Genomic DNA, 22,040 nt, shown 5'->3' on the forward strand with positions numbered 1-22,040 from the left:
TTTGGAACGGCATTAGGTAAGAGGAAGATTAGCCTAATTATGATGGTGAAATCAAACTTTCAGACAAGGAATTCCCTGTTGAAAAATAATGATATGCTAAGACTAGTTTGTCAGGGTACCTCTACATGACAGGGCCACGACATTGGGTAGCAGTACCCACTGAAATACATTTCCAAAACAAGCTTCCAAGAGTAGATAGGGAAAATATTGACACAATCTCATTTAAAAGTTTTTTATTTGAAATGATTTTAAATACAAATAATATACTTTTCCATTTACAATGACAGTTCCTTTGTAAACAAAAGTGGCAGATAGATAGTCATTGGGTAATTTGTCCAAACTGAGGAGGCCTGCCGGCCAGTCGCCTGAACATCTTCCGTCATGGGAGAGATGGTGTCGTATTTAACCTCATCGCAGATTTTTTTTCCCCACACAGCGTAAATCACTGATGCTACATTCTATTGCAGCGCGATAAATACTCAAGAGTACAATTTTGCCCGTTAGCATAAACCTGTTTTCAATGCAATTATGGGAGGGGATAGTGCGCACGTGAGATTGTGTATGTGGTGTTGGGAGAGCGTGCCCACAAATAGTCATATCTGTAACTCTCCCACACGAACATGACACACTATACAATAGAAGAAAATGTGGATATTTATGGTGAAAGATTATACATTTCTTTTAAACACTGTCAAGTCGTCGACATACAGTGAGCCCACAGAGCCACACAAGGAAGCTCTGATTTTTCTTTTTTGCACTCATGAGTCTAACAGATGTAAAAACCAAAGTTAGATTGAAACGAAACGAGACAATGTTTTATATTTGTTGTCACTAAAGCTTAAGTGAACTTTTAAATGAAAAAAGGGTATCTTGGTTAGCCAGAACTGCTCTGTACTCCCCCAGACGGAAAATCAAAAACAAAATGCCTTTACAATGTTGTGGGGGAAAAACACTTATCATTTGAAAAAATGGCGGTAATTAAAAAACAGACATTGTTGAGCTTTAATGACTAAAAGGAAAAGGTGCTGAACAGAAGATCATCTGTCTTACACAAAAAATTACTTTCAACAGGTTTTAGCTCGAGACACTTTTCAGATCATGAGTGCTGTCAGGGACCCCATACTCCAATCCCTTTAACACAAAGCGGGTCACGTACGATTGCTAATCCTCTTTCAGCAGACACAACTTTACTCAGTGATATGTATTCCAAGACTGAGGAGCTATAGGTTTCTATGAAGAGGCTATCTCTATACGGAAACTAAAGAAAAACACTGTTACAAAACAAACTTTTTTTTCTGCTCTTCCAAGAACCAATGGTGCATAGCACCCAAGGACTACTATGTTGTGGTATTTCAGTTGTATTCATAAGGCCTTTTTGGACAATGAGTATACACTGGAATGTGCTACAATTGTAAAGAGGAAAAAAAAAAAAAGGATGAAGAGAAAGGAACTTCTCCGAAAAGCCACAAGTATTTATATCTATATATATATATATATATATATATATCAGTATCTGAGCCCCTTAGAAAGACTGAAAACTCACATTTGTATGTAGTATATGGACGAGAAGAGTACTCAATAATTCAAAGAAATGTTAACACTGCAAGTTTTGCCATTTTCCCCCAGTATACTTGAGGTCAATTCATTTCAAGATCCACCTATTTTCAACCAACAGTTTGACCTGGATTACAGGGGCAGAACAGGCATCATTAACGGAACCGACTGGAGATCAGTGTCCAATTATGCTCATCTCCTTAAACATACAGTGAGTACAAGTAAGTGACTGGCTGGTGTGACAAAGAAAAGTAAATGAAAAAAACTAAACCTGACGAGACATTACTGTGCCCCCATGCGCTGAAAGGAGCAGAAACGTCCCAATGTTTGCCTCGGATGTGTTCCGAAGCAATCTAAAGCTCACACTGCAGTTTTTAAGTGTACAGTAGAAAGTATCATTGGTGTGGAAACCATTGGTGCCGAGTGATTTTTTTTAAATTAGGAAAAAGAGCAATGCCATGATTTCCATTCGGAGGTCATGTGTTTTTGTTAATTTTGCAAAACTGAATTAGCTGTTATACATCCCCCTCTCCCCCCTTGGAGAAAAGAGCCCAGATAATAGGTCCTCCAGTCCACAGTGTGTCAATCTTCCATACCTGTACAAACACATACAAGGTTACAAACACACATCATCCACTCTCACATGCACACACATCAGGGCCTGGGCAAGTATTCACAGAATTCTCTTCCGTTAGCAACGGAAACTGAACGAACAAGTCTCAGTAGAAAAAGGGGGAAAATGGAGGGGCGGGGTCACAGTCTATGTAAAGATAAAATGGAGGGGAAGAAGAAGAAGGGCTCTGTGTGTATAAACTGTCCCCAGTGTGTGTGTTCAGTGTGTGTTTGTGGCGGGCACAGCTTCTGCTTCTCTGCTCTTGAGTGCTGCTGTGGCGTCGGGAGTGGGTTGGGGTGGTCAGTCCATGGGGAGGGGGTCGGGTGGTGGTGGGGTTTGGGGGGGCTGTGTGTGCGTGTATCCACATTCAGTCGTTGTCCTCGTCGTCGTCTTCACTCTCCTCGATGCCGTCGCTGTCCTCCTGCTCCTCGTCCTCCTCCTCTGTGTCGGGGATGTCCCACTGCGGGTGGTTGTCCAGCATGGCCTTGGCCTCGTGGACCTCCAGCTGGGGGAATACAAGAATACCCGTAAGAATACCGACATTTCACCTCAAAACACAGATTATATCTCCTACGTTTGGTCATTTTGCAGAGGCACACCTAATCTCCTATCAACCATGATAGAGCCGTATTCTTTTTCCACATCTTAGGGTGCTATAACACCTTGAGTGACAATAAACTACATTGATGCCTGGTAGTTCGTCTTAACACTGTCTTTTTACAAACTTACCAAGCTGTAATATGAAAAACGGGGAACTCCTTTATTTCAAATCATTATTAGCACCACATGGACTCAAGTGGGGAAATCCAATGTTGGTATCGGACAGCAAATTGTTCAGCACTAATACCTCTTATGTATATATTGATGGTGTCTGGTGTCAAGAAATAACAGATTATGAGCATTCATGGTCTGCAACGCAATGAATTTCAGGTAGAAACACTTTTTAGACCATCTTGGTTGTGAAAGCCGTCGTTTAGTAAGGAATAAAACCACAACGTAAAGTAGTGCCAGACTTCAGATCTTAAAGGTCCCATCGTCCTGGGACCTTTAAGATCTGAAGTCTGGCACTACTTTACGTTGTGGTTTTCACAACCAAGATGGTCTAAAAAGTGTTTCTACCTGAAATTCATTGCGTTGCAGAGGACGATTTCCACTGATCATAATTCCATTGTTGAGGTCTACTAGAATAGATTTATATTGTGCAATTTTCCAAACTCACATTGGTTTCTCAAACAGCATCTCTGTAAACTACGTGTATTCACTGAATGTCACTCTCTGCCTTTAACGGCTCGTTGTAGCTCCAATAGCTCCAGCCCCCACCCTCCCTGTGAGCACAGTGTGCTCTGATTGGTCGGGACGTTGTGAATCGCGCTGAGCTCCGTGGAGGTGTGGTTTCCTTGTTTAGCGATACACATCGAAACACAGCCAAACTCACCCTGAGCCCACACAAAGTCACAGCCGAAGTAAAAACAATAAGTGTGGCTTGATATTGAGTAAGAAAAAGGTTGATAAACGCTGTGAGAATGGGTCTGCAGAGAGAATGGGTCTGCAGAGAGAATGGGTCTGCAGAGAGAATGGGTCTGCAGAGAGAATGGGTCAGCAGAGAGAATTTCGCCGTGATCCCAACTGTCTGTTATCAGCCTGCAGCCAGGGAGGAGAAATCAGCAGAGCTGCCTGCACTGAGTGTTGTGTGTGTGAGGAAGTCCGTGGATTGGTCAATTTGGACCAATCAGCGGGGGCTTAACGTAACGGCTCCACGGATTGGTCCATTTGGTTCCGGGTAACGCATGACCGTATCGCGTCATAGCTCTGGGCTCGGCTACTGGCCATTCTTACGTCACGATACCCAGGAAGTAAACAATGGACAATGACGTATCTTCAACGGGGCGTTTTGGGGAGGTATTTTCTGTGTTAGTTTTATTCCCTACAGGGTGTACGTTGAGGGTTTTGACTCTGCACACCGTTTACATGCATAAAAACCTTCATAACACACAAGGGGACGGGTAATAACCGGAAAAGCATGACATGGGACCTTTAAACCTGCACAGGTGATTGTACCAATAGTTTGAAATATTTTTTTATTTAACTCAGTGATGCAAACACAGGTATGGTGAAAAAAGAGAGAACTATTCGAAGCAGAAAAAAAACAGCGTAATTTATCATCTGACAACGGCCTGTGCTATAATGCTTCAATTAACTGGCTATTCTTTATAATATACTCAGATCAATAGGAGACAGAGATGTTAAGTTAAAAATCAAGGGTTTTTTATTATTATTTACAGCAGGGGTGGGGAACCTTTTTCCTTTCAATTTTTACAACATCCTCCGAGGGCCGTACAAATGATTGAACTCAACCTCTGCTTAAAAAAAACTAAAATCACAGCCCATTCATTTGGCCTTTCTGTCATGCTGTGCAAAGAAAAAGCAACCTCTTAATCCAGATATCTCACCATGACTCGCGCATGCATGTATGTGCACGGTTGTGGCATGACCACCAAAACAGAAAGATATGGACACAAGATGTGTGCAAATGTATTTAGTATCCTATCCATGTGAACATGATTTAAGTGGGGGGGACCTAACCTTCTCTAAGGGGTCCGGGGGCATGCTCCCCCGGAATTTTTTTTTTTTTTTTTTAAATATTGAAGTTAAAAGCATCAATCTGGTGCACTTTGAGAGCAACATGAGATCTATGGATACATCTTTCAACACCCATTTGAAACAGAACTGCAAGCAGATTTTTCTTTTTGGATATTTTACAAATCACTCCCCTTTTAAACTCTATTCTTGTTATTTTAACAGCTTTTTTGTTACTGTCATATAGTATTTTATACCTGTTTTTCATTTAGTCTCTAATGTCTCATTAATAACTATAATGATCATATCAAGGTGTGCCTTAACCTCACTGAGCTGAGGTTATTTGAGCCTCTCAGGAGAAAGCTTTCTTCCACCTGGTTGTAGAAAAGCTCTTTAAATTCGTTAGCATAGCTAGCTAACCAGATGCTAATAACAACAGATTGCCACTGTGCTTACAACTAAAGACACAGCCACGCAAACACTGCGGTGTGTACGGCTCCTTATGGGTACTGCAATATTTGAAGAGCTGGAGCGGCATTCCGGTGCTCTCCGTCAGCACGGAACGACCATGTGATCGACTGACGGAATTCCCCCCCCCCCCCCAAAAAAAGAAAAAATACTGCGGTGTGGGTGGATTGGGATGAGGTGTGCTTGTTTTTCCCTCGGCTCCTCCCGTTTTGCCAGTACTGTGGTATTAGTGGTTTAGGAAGAGGGGAGTTTTTCACAAATCCAGCGCTCCCTAACTCATGCCTGGCTGTGACGTAAATGGTGTGCGGCCGTGAAGCCAGGACAGTAAACAAACATGTCGCCGGTAGTATGGGACTATTTCAAAGTTTCAGAGTTAGATAGTTCGCTTGCTATTTGTATTAACAAATGCAATGCAGAAGTTCCACGAGGAGGGAAAAAGGCAACGAGCTATAATACTAACAACCTGATTAGTCACCTGAAACATCGCCATCGCTACTGGTGTGTTAAAAGCGTACGAAGACGCCTGCGCTGCTAAACTAGCGGCGAATCCAAAGCCAGCTGAAAAGGCACCGGGGCTTTTACCTATCGACGAGGCTTTTGAAAAAGGAAAGAAGTTTGCCAGAGACGACCCCAGGGTTAGTTTTGTTCATAGTAGTAATGCTCATGTCATTTGCTCACTACTAGTCTTTTTTTTACCACCAGGTGTGCAAAAACTACAGGTAGGCTACATTTAATATATATATATATATATATATATATATATATATATATATATATATATTAGGGCCGGGACTTTAACGCGTTAATTAATTACACAAAAATTAACGCATTTTAATCGCACTTATTTTTGCACCGCGGAACGTTTCTCACTGGATGAGTTTCAGGCGTACCGATTATACTGGAGCACCAACTAACGTTCATGACTTCAGACAACAACAAACCACAGTGAACAACAGTGGGAAATGTTGTTTTAAAAAACGGACGGATGGAAGCGTCGATAAGAGCACGGTTGTGTGCAAATTATGCAAAAAGGAATTCGCATATCACCGCAGCACATCAAGCCTCAAGTATCACCTCAATGCAAAACATATAGCAGCTAGCGTGGAAGCTAGCGTGGACGTTAGCCTCTTTTATCGCGTTCACACCAAAAAGAGCCGGTACTAAAATTAGTTCATGAGAACCTTTTTACCCCCACGAAAGTCCCTGCTAGAGAGCAGAGAGCTGCTAGAGAGCAGGGACTTTCGTACGGCTCTCTTGTGAGAAAAGAGCTATATTTCTGATTGGCTGGGCGGATTGCAAACCCCGCCCCGTAAAACTCCCAAAAAGTTTTGTGAAGCCGGCATTTTATTATCCTCGCATTAGCATTATTAGCATTAGCATTAGCTCAGCGCAGAGAGACTAACTTATGGCAACACAAAATAAAACATGGGAGCGGTGGAGATGAGGAGGTGTCGGCGTTCTGGCGATTTACTCGGAAGGCTTCAGTAGAAGCTGCTGGGACTCCCAGCAGCTTCTACTGAAGCCAGTCCCCAACTCCGGGGACTTCCGGCCGGGGACTTTGGGCGGCAGTATACGCCGTGAAGCTGTTTGCGGCCTGCCAGTAAACCCAAAGCAGAAGAAGAAGAAGTGACGTCAGCGGCTTCATTTGCCTAATCCACCCCCAGGTTCAAAGAGTTCTCATGAACTAAATTCTCATGAACCTTTGTGGGAAAAGTACTGCGGTGTGAATGCGCCTAATGGTATACTAAAATCCATGTGAAAAAAAATTGCTTCTCACTGTTCTCAGGTCAAATATTTATATGTGATTAAAAATGCGATTAATTTCGATTAATTAATTACAAAGCCTCTAATTAATTAGATTAATTTTTTTAATCGAGTCCCGGCCCTAATATATATATATATATATATATATATATATATATATATATATATATATATATATATATATATATATATATATATATATATATATATATATAATATAATATATATATTATATTATTATCGGTTATCGGTATCGGTCTTGAGAAGCAGGAAGTTATCGGTATCGGTTTCAAAAAACCAATATCGTGCATCCCTAGTTAGAATAGATAAATAAACGAAAGCACAATTCATGCTCTGTTTGGCTGTTAGCCGCCTTGTTTCCACCAGCTTGGCAGTAATTCACTCCATTGGTATTGTTTCAGCAGATTTAGCAGGCAAACAGATTTGGGCAGTGGCAGGGATCCTCCAAACAATCACACACACATAAACGCATACACACACACACACACACACACACAAAGCTGTTCTGTCACCTTGAGTGGTTTGATCTGGTCCAGTCCCAGGTAGGAATCAGAGCGAAGTATCACAGAGTATTGGTAGTTGCCCGTTTTGGAGGGTGCTGGAAACTTCAGCTCTACCTGAAGAACAACACACACACACACACATAGGTCAAATCCAATCACAGGATCAGTCATATAACTGCATATGATGTATTTAGCATTGTTCTACAGAGCAGCATGTGGCAATTCTACAATGTTCCTGTATATATCAAAAATAAAATAATCACCAGCCACGTAATAAAATAAAGTGACTGTTTCAGGATTTTAAAAGGTTGGTCTTTTTTAATTAAAAAAGACAATCTGATAAAAGGTAGGTTACCACAAATGAATCATTTTAACGATGGAGGATGTCATATGCTGTAAAGATTTTAAAGACCCTTGATGTGTGATCCTGGGCTATATTGACACAACATGCTGAAAGGGTCCCCCGGTAAATATTAGCATTCAACTAATTACTTATGGTAAACGTATAATTATCAGCACGGTGAGGCTCATTATTATTCAGCCGAGAATGAGACGTGAACACAGCGGCAATTTACTCTTTTGATGAAGGAAAATCTCCCGCCCCCTTTTTTAAAAACATGTCCGTCAAATCACGCAGCGTTTTAGCGGGCTCACAACACAAACAACAGGCGGAGCTCTTAAAGTGACGGAGTAATTGATGGTGAAGTGTTAAGCATGGGCGGGTCACCTCTGGCCGTTACATTCCTTCAGACTTTACGTGGGCCTCATTAAACCTCGCTGTCACTCCTGGATAACACCAGGTTCAGAGGTGCAAAATAACCACACACACACATATATAAGCAACTAACCCTCGATGGATATAATGACAGAACGGGTTGCCTGGCAACAGGATTTGTGAGGGGCTACGGTGCACAGAAACGTGAACAAACACACACTTCCACTTCTTAAGACCTTTGTACTCCAGACTTATAACATAAGCTGCAACACAGCCTTGAGGGTATTTAAATATGATGCAAACATACACTTCACTTTAGAATAGTAAATATAATAATGGAAGAAACTGTCATTATAGATAATCAATTATTGGTTAATAAAAAAAAATGCTAATCTGTTGCTCGTTTCTTAAATGTTACATTTATTATTTCATATATTTTGGGTCAATTTGTTGGGAAAACACAAGTCATTTGAAAATGTCACCTTGGGTTGTAATGGACACCACTAAATGAATGCCATTTTTAAACTAAAACATAAATCAAAAATATTCTTTACAATAAAGTAGAAGCATATGATTGCCTCCTGGGTTGTATCTAAACTCATACATTTATTTGGCCATTGTTCCATAAGAAAACACACGCTCACCTCCTCTGTGTCTTTTAGCGTGCAGACGTGGTAGGGCATGGAGACGAGGGTCTGGTCCCGGCGGTCTGCGATGTACAGCCACCACCACTCGTGCTTCTCCTCGGCGAAGTAGATGCTGTAGACGGGGTGCGTCACCTTTGACTTGGTCTCCAGCAGAGCCCGCTCCCGCCGCTGGATGCTCTGCTGCAACGCCTCCCACTCCTGAGGGGGGAGAGTGGAGGGTTAGGCTGGGTACAGGTACAAGCCTCTGCATTCATTGATGATGTTAAATCAGGACAATATGGAACACAGAGTGAGGATTTTTCATGCTTCCAGGTGTGGAATTTGTTAAAAAGGCTTCAAAATGAATCAACATTTGATGGATTTAGTCATTTAGTTATGGCAAAGTAACATTCTGAATAAGGTATTGTAGAGCTGCTGAGAATTCCTGGTCTTTAAAACTGTTTGGAACAGATCCTCCTAAATAAAATGTGGGAATAAGGTTTCATAAAATGGTCATTCCGTCTAATGTGCCGAATCATTCTGCACTTGCAATATCAGGTAGGGCTGCTCGATTATGGCAAAAATCATAATCTCGATTATTTGGGTCAATAATTGATATCACGATTATTAAAAACGATTATCCATTTACTTTGAAAACATCAATTTATTGGAGAAAAAAAAAAGTGAACAGTATGTTTTTAACAGTTGATTACCCTGAACTGTAAGTATGATTCAACTGAAAAACCAATACATTAAAAAAATTATTAAAAAAAAAAAAAGTAATAATAATAATAAAAGACTAATCGTTTTATTTCGATTACGTTGTTTTCGTAATCGTTGCAAGCCATAATCGTAATTGCGATTAAAATACGATGAATTGAGCAGCCCTAATATCTGTGCAATGTAATTTTTTACAAATCGTGCAGCCTTAGACTGAAACACATTAGACTGAAACTCATAATAAAATGAGATATTGCTCAAGCCTGACACTGCCATTAGTCCTCATTTAAAGTGTTCTGACCTCTTCATCGTCTCCAGCCATCTCGTCCACCTCCGTGTCGCTCTGCTTGTCGCTGTCTTCGTCCCTCTCGCTGGGAGAGTCCTTGTTGGCTTCGCCCTCTTCTGATTCGCTGCCCTTGTCCGAGACCTCGTCCTCTTCCTCCTTAACCACCGCCGTCGTCGTTGTTGTCGCTGTTACTGTTGCTGCTGTTACTGTTGTTGTTGTTGTTGCTGCTGCTGCTGCTGCTGCTGTGGCTGTGACCACCTCCTGTGACAACATTGGCAAAAACACAAATAATAATGTATGATGTAAGGGATGTGAGTGATGATCAACCAGCAGCTGTGATTGGATACATACATTTCCTGCAACGGTGCCGTTGGCCTGCTTGGTTTTAGCAGGCGCTGGAGTGGCCTTCTTCTTGGTTAATTTTTTCTTCTTGGACTTGGCTGTCTTCTTAGCCCCTTTACTCTTGTTCTGCCACACTTTTGTTTTGGTTTTACTCACGTCTCCCTGTACGACACAAAGACAAATTAAAGTTAGGTAAACCGCACATTATTTCTTGAACTAGAGCTTTTAATCATGGCTAAATCTGACCAGCATAGAGTTCTGATATTGTATAAGTGTGTGTGTGTGCGTGTGTCTTACTGCTTCCTCTGTAGTGGCAGCCTCCTCTGTTAGACAGGGTGTTGATGAGTCCTGCTCCTTTTCAAACACCTCCTACAAAAACAGAACACACATTTAGCTTTTTTAACAACGCATACAGACAACAGCACACTCTACTGGTCGTCAGTGGAAGTGAATTTCCAAAGCGGCATAATTAGGAATCCATTTGATTCCCGCCTTATTTTGGAAAATCAATCCTTACCGACATCCGTTTTCTGGTTAAGGTGACAGTGACTGTGACGATGGAGCCTGCTGTGATGTTATTGCTGTCTTCGTCATCAAGGACTGCAAAGAAACAAATTCAACATTTAACTAGACGACCTGACAATAAGGTAAGTAAGGTAGATACATCTAAAAAGGGACAAAGACTAAGATGGAGCTACTGCATTTTGTGGTGCAGACGTGTCACAGGTCAGCTGGTGGACAAACAATGCGTGTTAAGATGTGTGTATATCAGGACTGACCCTGCAGTTTGGTGTTCATGGTGATGTGAGGGAAGCTGCCCAACACAGCAAAGACCTCATCGTACTTCTCCTCCCCGAGGAAGCGCAGCATGTTGCGTCTGTCGGAGTCCTTTAAGCTCACCAGGTCCTGGAGGCTCCGGACTTTATACTGCAGAGGAGAGGGGAAATGATCAATAACACCTTTCTGCATGTTTTGACTTGTTGTGTGCATGTACAGACACCGGGCGGGCAGTTACCTTCTTAGAGACGCAGTAGCGGAGGTGCTCCTCCTCAAAGTGGGGCAGCTGCAGCAGCGGTGACTTTGACTCCTGCAGACCCTGCACTATCATCTGGGTCAGCTTCATACAGTTCTCTATGGTAACCAGTCGAGGAGCATGGAAACCTGGAAGCAACGGGCACAATGATGTTGGTGGAGACCTGTGAGAGGCTGATTCAAAGTGAGAGGTCTTGCTCCCGGTAAATTGAACTTGGTGTGTGTGTGTGTGTGTGTGTGTGTGTGTGTGTGTGTGTGTGTGTGTGTGTGTGTGTGTGTGTGTGTGTGTACCTCCTCTGCTGTTGGCCATCATGGTAAGCTGACAGCCCACGTTGATCATCTCCTGGAGAAGAGCGGGACTCTTCCTCACCACGAACCTCTGATCTGGAATCGGAACACACACAATGTTCTAAATAACATGTTCCCGGCCTTCCTTATATTTTTATCTTATTATTTGGAAATAAATATGCAGATAATGGTTGAATATCGTCCTTCAAAATGTCATTAAAACCTCTCCACTGTCTGGATACCACGCAATAGAGTCTTGGATGCGTGTTCACGTGTTACGCAGTTTATTAACTCGTGCAGATCCAACTCAGATGTCTCAAAAACATCACAGCTTGCCAAGTACTGTTCACAAACAGAGAACTACTCTAAACAGCTTGTCCTAGTTGAGTATCTGACCTTATCTCTGTGTAAGAGTGGCAGCATACAAACAGGGTATGGTTGTGTATTTATGTTGCAATCCCGTGACATGCTGTCTCGCTGTTTAACTTCCCATTTTCTAAGCTCTAAAGAACAAGTTACTGACCACTTCTTTTGGAGATGTGAGCTATATATGCTAACTCATTGTGTTCTTATATAACCATGTGAAATACAACAGTGTGGCACGCCTGTTTTTACAAATCTTTGAATACACTTTATTGAATTTATCAGCAGGCTAAGAGTAGCTTTTACAACATCACATGTAAATAATGACATTTAGCCATTTTCTACAAGTGGCAGTTTTTCTGGTGTCCTACCTTCATCCAGCTCCTCTGAGACGTCCATGCGTGCCAGGTGAGCCAGCACTAAGACCCTGGCCTTCAAACTGTAAGGATAGCAGAATGGAGGCTCCTTCTTCTTCACGTTGATGTTTCCCAACTCACGGATCAACTAAAAGACACACAGGAGAGGTTGTTTACAAGTGTTTTCTTTTGAATTCTTTACACACAGATTCAAAATAGTCCTTCTCACACAGGCAGACTCAAGTACGGTTTTTTTTGTACCTGTGGAACTTCGATGTTGTCTGTTGGTCGTATGGTGGCGTCTTTGTTACTGCGGGGGTCAAACTCAAACGCTGCGGTCAACACCATGGCTAACCCTGAGAGTGAAAAACGAAAAAAGTTTAAAACGCATATCAAAAGAACTTCAGAATGTCTGTTTTGTTAGGTGGAAGTAAAGCTTGTTTGACTTAATCATTGGACCTAACGCTTCAAACGCTGTCCAAAGTCTTGTTATAAGAAGACGGGGAACTCACGCTTCATGTTCATGTTGGGTGTCTTGTACATGAAATGCATGAAGAGCTGCGTGGTGTTGATGAGGATCTGGTCTCCGCTGTACCTGATGGAGCGGTACCACCATGTGCCCTGAGATGTGGAAGGGAAAAGGTAAGAAGGTTAGAAAGTCAGGGTACAGGAAGAAGAGAAGGCAACTGTTTTTTTTACAATCTAATGCTGATGAGGACTTACCACAACAACAGGAAGGATGACCATAAAGGCTAGTCCATATACCAGCAGCACCTAGAGAAGAAAGCAGGATGTAACACACTCGTTTTTATTGTTGCTAGTATAGTACAACACATTTAAAGCAAATAAAAAAGGTAGGTTTGCAAATTGTTACTCCATTTGACATTCATATATACCAGCATTGAGTTCTTCTGGTCAACAATCCAGGCGGGCAGGGCAATACCAAAACTGGTGGCTAGAAAGGGAGACATAAGAAACATCGATCAAAATGGTAAAAATCAAGAGCTGTGCCGTGTGGCAAATTCAGCATCATGGACAAAGTCGGAATAGCACAAAATGATTATTTCCTATATTTACGTTATGAAAAATTACTATTCAATTTCAACTACTACATTCGAAACCTTATAATCCATTTTAGATGCCATTGAACAACATGAACACAATACTTTTGGAGGCCAGTGAGTGAAAATGCATTATATATAGACATTTTTATTCATTGGGATAAACCCCTTGAGATGCACCATCTCGTTTTCAAGGGGGTGCCGAAACGCCCACAGTAGAAGTCAGTGTATAAGACTGAGACATATCTTCATGGTATTTCTCCCTGGAATTAACGGGCTTTCATGTATCGATGAATCTTCCATTGTTTGTCACATTCATGACTAAGCGAGTCAGACTCACCAGCATTGATCACAAAGGTGTGGCAACACTTTAAAATGCAGATGTGTGAAAATAAAAAACCGGTAGTTTCACTCACCTCCCGGCCCATCCGGGTTACCGTATGTTTCCCAGTTCTGTCGTGACTGTTCGTTTGTCAGACTGTGGAATGAAGAGTAAAAGGAATCAATCACCTTACACTTCTGGGCTTTCATTATTCATTCATCTGCTTATTGATTATGTAGCTGCTGTCTGGCTTACAACATCGAGACACTTACGCAGCATAGGCTTTGGCAATCCTCATGAATGTGGACTCATCACCGCCTTTGTCAGGATGGAACTTGAGTGATAGCACACGGTATTGCTTCTTGATTTCTGATAGCGATGCACCCTGGAGACAGAAATATAATTACAGCAGCTCCTTACCGCACATGAAGTGTAAAAACAGATACAAGTCAAAGGAAAACTACACTGTGGATTCTCAGAAGTCCTGAAAGATGGTTATTTTTGTCTTGTGTTTCATCTTAGAAAAGTTATCTTTGTCCCACAAGATAAAAAGAGTCTTAACGGACTTCAGAGGACCCACAGAAAACAAGAGACGTTGTGTTTTGTGCGTATTTACCGGGTCCAAGTTGAGGACTTCATATGGGTTATACTCCTGGTACTCTCTGTCCAGCTTGGACACTTTGTATGCTAGCAGCAGGAACACAGCCCAGCCAAATAACAAAGCTGCTTTCCTGAAAATGGAAACACACAAGCAAGGAAAAGATGTCACACACAAGCGTAACCGCTCCCAGGAGACAACATCAGGCCGGTCCCTTTTTTTAAAGCCACTTCACACTGCGTCGTCTAATTTTTAGAACGGTTTGGAGTAGAGATATTGTGCAGATGCAATTTGCAATGCAAACTAGCTTCCAGCTGTTAGAGCGACAGACATTTGGGAATATGAAAAACAGAAAGCTTGGTCTATGCATGGAGGCAGAAGGGCAGGGCAGCTTCTCACATTGTTGTTGTTTGGTATTTATGCATGGAGGTTGAACTTGTTTCCATGACAATAGCAAAACCCCATGGCCTGCTCTGCAGCATCTGTTGCCATGACAACCGCTCACCAGCCTGAGTTGTCTGGCTGGCTCAACCAGAAATAAATATACGATGGATTCCTATAATAAACACCATTGTTTTGATACAGTTGCAACGAGGAAATGGATAGTGGCATTTTGAGAATAAATGGCTGATGAAAAAAGATGCTTCCACCAGATTAAGTCAGAAATGCAGTCATGCTAAAACAACAAGTCATGAATTTTGAGAGTAATAACAGAATATAGGAGGTGTATTGACAGAACCGGAGTGGAAAGTGGATGCATGAAAACAAAGGAGACCGAGGAGACGGAACAAAGACGAGACGCTCAGACAGAAACACAGTGACGGAGGAGGCGAGGAGTGAGACGCTGAACCGCACTTGAACACCCAATCCTCCATTAACCCACACACGCTGAAGGAATAAACAACACTGAGAAAAACAGCGTCATGTTAAGAGAAATGCTAAACAGTGCAACTCGATGTTTACACCGACAGCACCAAGAGGTTTACACGTGAACAAAAAAGTGCCCAAAATGACCAAATACAAGTATTTCCACACAAAAGATGTATTCTTTGGACAGTGTGGCTTTTGCCTCATTGTCACATGACAGTGTCCAGCTGGAAACACACACTAAGTGATCCAGAGAGCTGTCTGGAACAGTCTTAGTAAAGGAAGGATGGCTGATGTTACTCAAGGCAAACAGAAAGTCACACCCAGACAACAGGAGGGATGCGAAATGTACAAAGAGAAAGGGAGCGGACCAATCAAGGAAACAAGCCTGTTATTACACTGCTGAGCATGTTTAGGCCAATCATATTTCAACAGTGAGGAATTTGTATGATACTGAAGCTGATTAGGCTAAACAAGTGAAATATTTAAAGTAAAATCTGATTGTGGGCTTAATTGAAGTGAGAAGAGGCCTCTCTGGATTTAAATCACCCACAGCTTATCTATTTACACCGTGAAAACTACAAACCAAGATGTTTGGACTCACTTTAGTGTTGGGACGATGCTCTGCTGCGACTTCATCAGCCGCAGCCGGTACCACAGACACCTTCCATGCACCTTCCTCAGGCTCTTCAGACGCAGTTGTTCTGGAAAAACGATGGACAGAGAGAGAGGTTACGGACACATTAATACCATCAAAACAGTCACAATGATTACTGATAATGCCACATTAGTTAGGGAGGAAATACACCTGCTTTATGGTAATGATTTAAAGAGGGTTGGGTGATATTTTCATTGGGATTTAAAATCATTGTGGATATGATTTTAGAGGAGGGGGTTGGTTTCATTGGTGCATTGGTTTCCTTTTTTCAGCTTGAATTCAGTTTAAATGTGGGTGTATTTTCCGATATTGTTAATGCAATGGTGTTGACAGGGGATTCCTAACTTGCAATACAATATTTAATTCCACATAACAATAAAATAACTGTTTACAACCTATTAAACTCCAATCTAAATTGTCATTCAATAATCCACATTAATCCAGCGGAGTAAAATTTGATAGCATTTGTTTACCCAAACCTTGTTAGATATGGTGTATTGTTGACAAATAGATAACAGCTGTACTGCTATAAGGATGTATCAGGATAAGGTGAATAAAGCCACAAAGGCAAGGCACCTTCAACACAAGGCTTTGGTGTTGAAGGTGTTGCTTAACCAGCCAGTTTAGCTTAATTTACTATCGGAGTATGGTTAAACAGACTATAAATGTGACGTTAAGGCAGATAGATAACCAATGGCTTTGTAATACTTGAAGCTGGTGCGGTATCTGTGCTAACTGACCTGTACGTAACTACGAGCAGTAAAAGAGACGTGGACATCATTTTAGAGACGTCTGCTAGCCTACATTCACAAGTTAAGTGGTTAGCTCGTATAGCCGCTGCATTTAGTAGGAAGCTAACCAGATTAACAGGCTGCACACTGGTGAGCATTAACACAAACAAGACGAGCTGAATCTACCAGGACACTTTACACTAGCTGTGGTTATTGAGTTAGCACTGAGGCAGACATCGGGCCTTACCAGCATTCTGATCCCGGGGCCAGAGGTAATATGTGGCTGGGATCACAATAAGTCCGACGAAGGAGGTGAGGAAATAGAAAAACGTGTTGCCGCTGTCATCGTACTGGAACTGTTGCCCGGCCATTTCGTAGCGGCGCTTGGGTCGCCCTTCTTCTCCACCGCTGCGATTCTCCCCCTTCTAGCCCAATGTGTGCGAGTTGACAGACCGTTAGCTAGCCAGCTAGCATTCAGCCGAGACAGCTCTGATCATCGGTGTACGTGGTGTACGCCTGCGCAATGTGGCCTTCCTTCTTCTTCGTGGGTATCCAGCGCTGCTCCTGATCGCTACTGACCCCCAGCGGTGGCGACGGAGGAAGAACAGAGGAGCTGAGTGTGATGGGGCTTTTTTAACTCGATTGAAGCAGTAAGACAGTGTTGAAAAGTAACTAAGTTAGTATTTACTCAAGTACTGTACTCAAGTACAATTTTGAGGTACTTGTACTTTACGTGAGTATTTGAATTGTATGCTACTATTCTACTCCACTCCAATTCAGAGGTAGGCTAAATATTGTACTTTTAGTCCACTACATTTATTTAATACATTTAGTTAATTTGCAAATATACAGTAGATATATGATAAACAATAGGAGTAAGACTTAAAAAATACTTATACCTGGATTAAATTCACAATTAGTATAAGTTTCACTTCATAACCAACAACATATGATTGCATAATGAGTACTTACTTTTACTTGAGAAACATTGTGATTTCAGGACTTTTACTTGTAACAGAGTGTTCCTACACCCTGGTTCTTAATAAAGTAAAAGATCTAAGTACTTCTTTTCGATGAGTTTGATGTTTAAAAAAACAAAATGTACCCGGTTACTTCGTAAACGATTACATAGCCAGGCTCTGCAACTCTTGCACATGCTCCATTTTCTTTTTCATGTAAAGAGGTAAAAACTCAGTTTGAGAAGTCCCCCAGATGTGTTCCTACAACCATCTGCAAATGTATACATTATTTTGTTATAAAAATGCATGTTACTATAAAAAAAGAATAATAAGATAAACAATCTCAAACTATTCATGTATTTCTTATGGACATTGCATTTGTCAACAGTATAGTCAGATTAATTGTAGTGGCAAACAAACAGTTTACACAAGCAATCCCAGAGCAAACAACTGAACACAGATTGTGTATTATTTTGGCAGCAGCGCTGGAAAGCAGCTGGATATCGTTTGTTGGTAAGAGCGAGGTTGACCTTGGGCTTGTTTGACTGATTTAACATTTGTACCAGTGGCCATTAAATCACAGTAAAATGTTATCCCATATAATAATGTACAGGATTGATTTATCTTTTTCTGTAAACCATAATAGTGTGTTTATATGATTTAGATTAAGAGTAAACAAATATTGTAAAATATGTCATAATGATAAAACAAAAGAAAGAAAAACTAGCTTTGTGGAATGTTTATTATTTGTATTTTAACTCAACAGGATTGGCTGGACATAAACATACAAAAAGGATATAAACAGTAGGTTTATCTTTATTCAAAAATAAAGTAATAGCCTATTAAACTACACTTGTCAATCAAGGATTTGTATTAAAGAGAAGATTGTCAATCCGATGTTGCTTTGTGTATCTGATGACTTACACACAACGCATGGTTGCAAGGACACTTTTTTCTGTTCCTTCCATATACTGTATGTTTATTGTTAAGCTTTAGTTTTAGACTGATCAATTAAAACATTTCTAATTACATTAGGTATATGTTTTTGATGATTTTTCAGATGGGTCAAAGATGATGATAAACAAATGTGTATTTTCTTTACAGACTGATTCTGTTATATGTGCACCATAACATCATCCAGAGGCTTGCGTTTCAAGTCAGGCACTGTGGCGTCAGACGCAGGATAACCTACAGGAAGTAACATCAACAGCTTCTCATTGGCCGGCCGTTTGAGGAGGATCCTGAGCTGGGGGCCGCAGTTTAGAGGTGTCGATGTGACGGTGACGAGACCCACGTTCTGATTAGCAAATGGACAGAGAGAGAGCAGACATTCAGCCACGTTACCATGTCAAGTAGCAGTTTATCCTAAAGCGCATGCATACCCTTGTTTAAATGGCATTAATGAGAAATAAAACAGTTATCGGCTGATGTATATTTTAATGGGCGGTGTTATTCTTTACCTGTAAGGCAGCTAACAGGATTCCACAGGAAATGGAGACACTGATTTCATTGTAGTAATGTGTCCTTTTCTTGTCATTTGGTAGAATCCCATAGGTCTGTTTGAATACAAGGACTAGATATGGAGCAACATCCAGGTAATCCTTAATCCAGTTTGTCCTGCAAGAGGAAGGACGTTTTGACAAATGGGTTAGACATGTGAGAGATTGGAAGTTGTAGGAAGACTTAACAGTACATTGGTCCATAATGAAAGATAGACATAGTGTAAGTCAGGCTGACATTTGGGATAAGGGGATAGGGATGAATCACTGTACGTGCAGTTAAATGGACTTTTTCTAGAACAAATAAGCACATATTAATGAGGGAGGGTGGTGTGGGTGCTCACTTTAATTTGGCCAAATCATTGACCCACTTGTCCCCCATCCTCTGACGGTAGTTGACCTCCTCCTCTTCTTCTACTATCTGTCTGATCTGGTGCTTTGTGTCGGGGTCTGACACCACCACAAACGTCCAGGGCTCTGTGTGCGCTCCACTAGGGGCCGTACCTGTCCAGAGGGAGGAGGCAAGTTGATAGGAAATAATTAAATAGCCACATCCCCCACTAGATCAATGTTTACGTTTTTTGTATTTTGGTTTAGAGCATATGAAAAGTGGTCCATTTGTCTTCACATGCCTGCAGTACGGATGACATTATCGATTACTTCTCGTGGGACTGGTTCAGGGCTGATGAATCGCACAGACCTCCGCTGGTTCATCAGAGTGTACAGATCCTTGGATCTCTGCAGCATCGTCTCCTCTGGGTAACGTGGTGGTGAGTAGGGTACATGTAGAAGGTCTTCCTCCTCGTGGCTGTCCGCCCAATCGCCATCCTCTAACAGGATGACAGACAAAAGCAGGACCAGTGAGCACTAGCCTATATACAAAATGCTAAATTGTTATAGCAATACAGCTTGTTCTTGGATCATAATGTAAAGTTATATTCAATGATGCAAAACAAAATGATTAGATTTAAAACCCAGATGACATTATGTTATCACGCACATATAATATGTTGATGAAACTGTATGTAACAGACTAGCACGTTGCCCGTATATCAGGTAACACGTTTCTCTCTGTTTTAGCCAAAGTTGGGTCAAGTGCACTGATACCTTTTAAGTACCTCACACATGCTTGACTACAAGAGTCAGTTTCAGTTCATGTTGCCTACTGCAGAGGGCACTTTCATTAGGATTGATCAAAAACATCTTTAGAAATGTTGCATTTAAGCATAACGTTTACTAAAGAAATAAATTATCAAAAATAATTAAATGAACAAAAATGTAAAAGCACTTAGAAAACATCAGAAAACATTGGATAACATATTGATGCATTATGTGTTCATCATTTACATGTGCAGCTGGTACAGGTAGTAGTAACTACCTTGTACTTGTTCTACCTTTGTGGTGGCTTGTTGCCCTCTGGGGACAATAAAGATGACCTTTCCTTACATTATTATGTCCCTAGGCTGCAGGCCCTTTACTATTACTGATTAACCCAACTGTGAATGATTATGTCTAAAACCAAAGACATTCACTTATTGATAAGGGGTTTTTACATTATGTGAAATATGTCTTGTGTTGAGATTGGGGTTCTTGCCTAGGCTACATATACTTCGTTTCCCTTAAAAAAGTTTTAGAAAGTGGGAAAGAAGTTTCTGATTAGCTCTTACCTTCCTCTTTTGCTGTGATTTCTGTATCGTCCTGCAAGTCCTGGTCCACCCACGTTCTAAAGTCTGCTTTTTTTGCCCCTTCAGTTTTTCCAGAGGGGGTCGAGGTGGTCTCTGTCTCCCGTGACCTCACCAGCATGAAGCCTATCACCAGGCACAGGACCACGGCCAGGACAGGCGTGAGGACTGACAGCAGAGCCATGAGTGCTTTAGAGGACAGAAGAAGACCCGGTTACTCGGCTGAGTGCAGATTGAGTGTTATGAAAAAATGCTGAGTCAGGGCTATCTTTGTGAGGAATGTGGCTCTTAGGTTGCAGCTCTGCCCCACGGTTACCCGCTGTTTCTGTTTAATGTCAAGAAATGGCACCATAATCAACATATGAGAGCCTATGTGTTCAATAATGTACACGTGCTACAAAGTCAATATTTTACCTCTTCCTGTTGGTAGGTAATACCTGACTGTTTCATTTGTAGCTTTCTCAAAGGGCTGTTTTAAAATCGAAGCTGCAATTGGCAGGGAAGAAAAGTGTGTTATTTATATTTATCTAAATTATAAATTTTAGTTACTCAATCCTAGAGATGTACCAGCTCTACTTCTGACTGGTGTGACATACACATAAGAGGCAAGTGTGCTAGACTTTAAACTTAGATTATTTTTACATCATAGTAAGGGCACATGTAATGCAATAACACATTTCATCTTATCCCAAGCACGATATTTTGCAATATATACAGTGAAGTAACCAGCATTCAGTTCATATGTATATACTTAATCCCTATATGTTGATGATTTCCATTCATTACTTACAGTATGTGGTAAACAAAATGCTCCCCCAATGACCAACAGGTGGCGCAAATATTTCTGCCAGGATGAACTCACTGGGTTCATAATTAACTCATTTGAAAACATGCTGGTGATCAAGAATCAGGTAAAGCCTATGTATTAGCCTTTTTACAAATACATAAATCACACACACACACATAAATAATGTAATGGAGTTGGTTCAACAAATGAATAATAAAACAAAGCAAAAGAATAGCTTGGCTAGAATGTATAAAAGACTGAAGCTTTCCAGCATGGGCTCGCTCTTCAGTGCGCACTGGTACACAGACAATCACATTGAAGAGAATCTAGGTGGCTCATTGCCCAACAATACCCACCTTAACATATCATTTATGATTCTATTACAAATATTTCACTTTCTAAAACAAGCACAGAACCTGCATAATGATATCTTTCAGATTCATTTCAGCTGTCAAAAACTAGCAGAACTTCCCTTTACACCAATTTAGCAATAGTGGGATGGTCACGTCTTAAGATGTTTTATAACTTGAAAATGACATCATTTGTATTTGGAAAATAGGCATTTGCAAAGGCTTCCTTTTTTCATGGAAACCTTGATTTCAATGTTCACACCATTTACATCCTCGGATGCTCATTTCTTGCAGTGTT

At 41.2% G+C, this 22,040-nt stretch overlaps 2 protein-coding genes across 3 annotated transcripts in view; both read right to left on the bottom strand.

Moving 5' to 3' along the window:
- Positions 1-216: 216 nt before the first annotated feature.
- On the bottom strand, positions 217-17,020 carry sec63 (SEC63 homolog, protein translocation regulator). The gene is made up of 20 exons (XM_034234065.1): positions 16,713-17,020; positions 15,681-15,780; positions 14,228-14,342; positions 13,884-13,996; positions 13,706-13,767; positions 13,125-13,183; positions 12,952-13,002; positions 12,741-12,849; positions 12,490-12,584; positions 12,244-12,376; positions 11,513-11,605; positions 11,205-11,350; positions 10,969-11,116; positions 10,707-10,789; positions 10,487-10,558; positions 10,199-10,351; positions 9,863-10,108; positions 8,860-9,060; positions 7,510-7,614; positions 217-2,672 (listed from the first exon to the last, which is right to left on the bottom strand). The coding sequence occupies exons 1-20, from the start codon at positions 16,834-16,836 to the stop codon at positions 2,535-2,537; spliced, it is 2,346 nt and encodes a 781-aa protein (XP_034089956.1). The 5' UTR covers positions 16,837-17,020; the 3' UTR covers positions 217-2,534.
- Positions 17,021-18,148: 1,128 nt separating this feature from the next.
- The window catches only part of iyd (iodotyrosine deiodinase), a 38,367-nt gene continuing 34,475 nt past the window's right edge, over positions 18,149-22,040 (bottom strand). For both annotated transcript variants that reach the window (XM_034234050.1, XM_034234051.1), the window contains 5 exons: positions 20,591-20,794; positions 19,556-19,753; positions 19,268-19,427; positions 18,885-19,041; positions 18,149-18,721 (listed from right to left, as the gene is read on the bottom strand). In XM_034234050.1, the coding sequence (XP_034089941.1) occupies positions 18,539-18,721; positions 18,885-19,041; positions 19,268-19,427; positions 19,556-19,753; positions 20,591-20,794 (902 nt within the window). In that variant the 3' untranslated portion in view covers positions 18,149-18,538. The remainder of the gene's footprint in view (positions 18,722-18,884; positions 19,042-19,267; positions 19,428-19,555; positions 19,754-20,590; positions 20,795-22,040) is intronic.

This window comes from Gymnodraco acuticeps, unplaced genomic scaffold (assembly GCF_902827175.1).
Source record: "Gymnodraco acuticeps unplaced genomic scaffold, fGymAcu1.1, whole genome shotgun sequence".
Taxonomy (NCBI): domain Eukaryota; kingdom Metazoa; phylum Chordata; class Actinopteri; order Perciformes; family Bathydraconidae; genus Gymnodraco; species Gymnodraco acuticeps.

Bases quoted from the DNA above. Each gene is read 5' to 3' on its own strand.
- sec63 (XM_034234065.1), bottom strand. From the start codon at position 16,836: ATGGCCGGGCAACAGTTCCAGTACGATGACAGCGGCAACACGTTTTTC. The intron at 13,768-13,883 runs GTAAGTGTCTCG...TTCATTCCACAG, and splicing joins ATTGCCAAAGCCTATGCTGC to TCTGACAAACGAACAGTCAC. The intron at 10,109-10,198 runs GTATGTATCCAA...ATGTTGTCACAG, and splicing joins ACGGCACCGTTGCAGGAAAT to GAGGTGGTCACAGCCACAGC.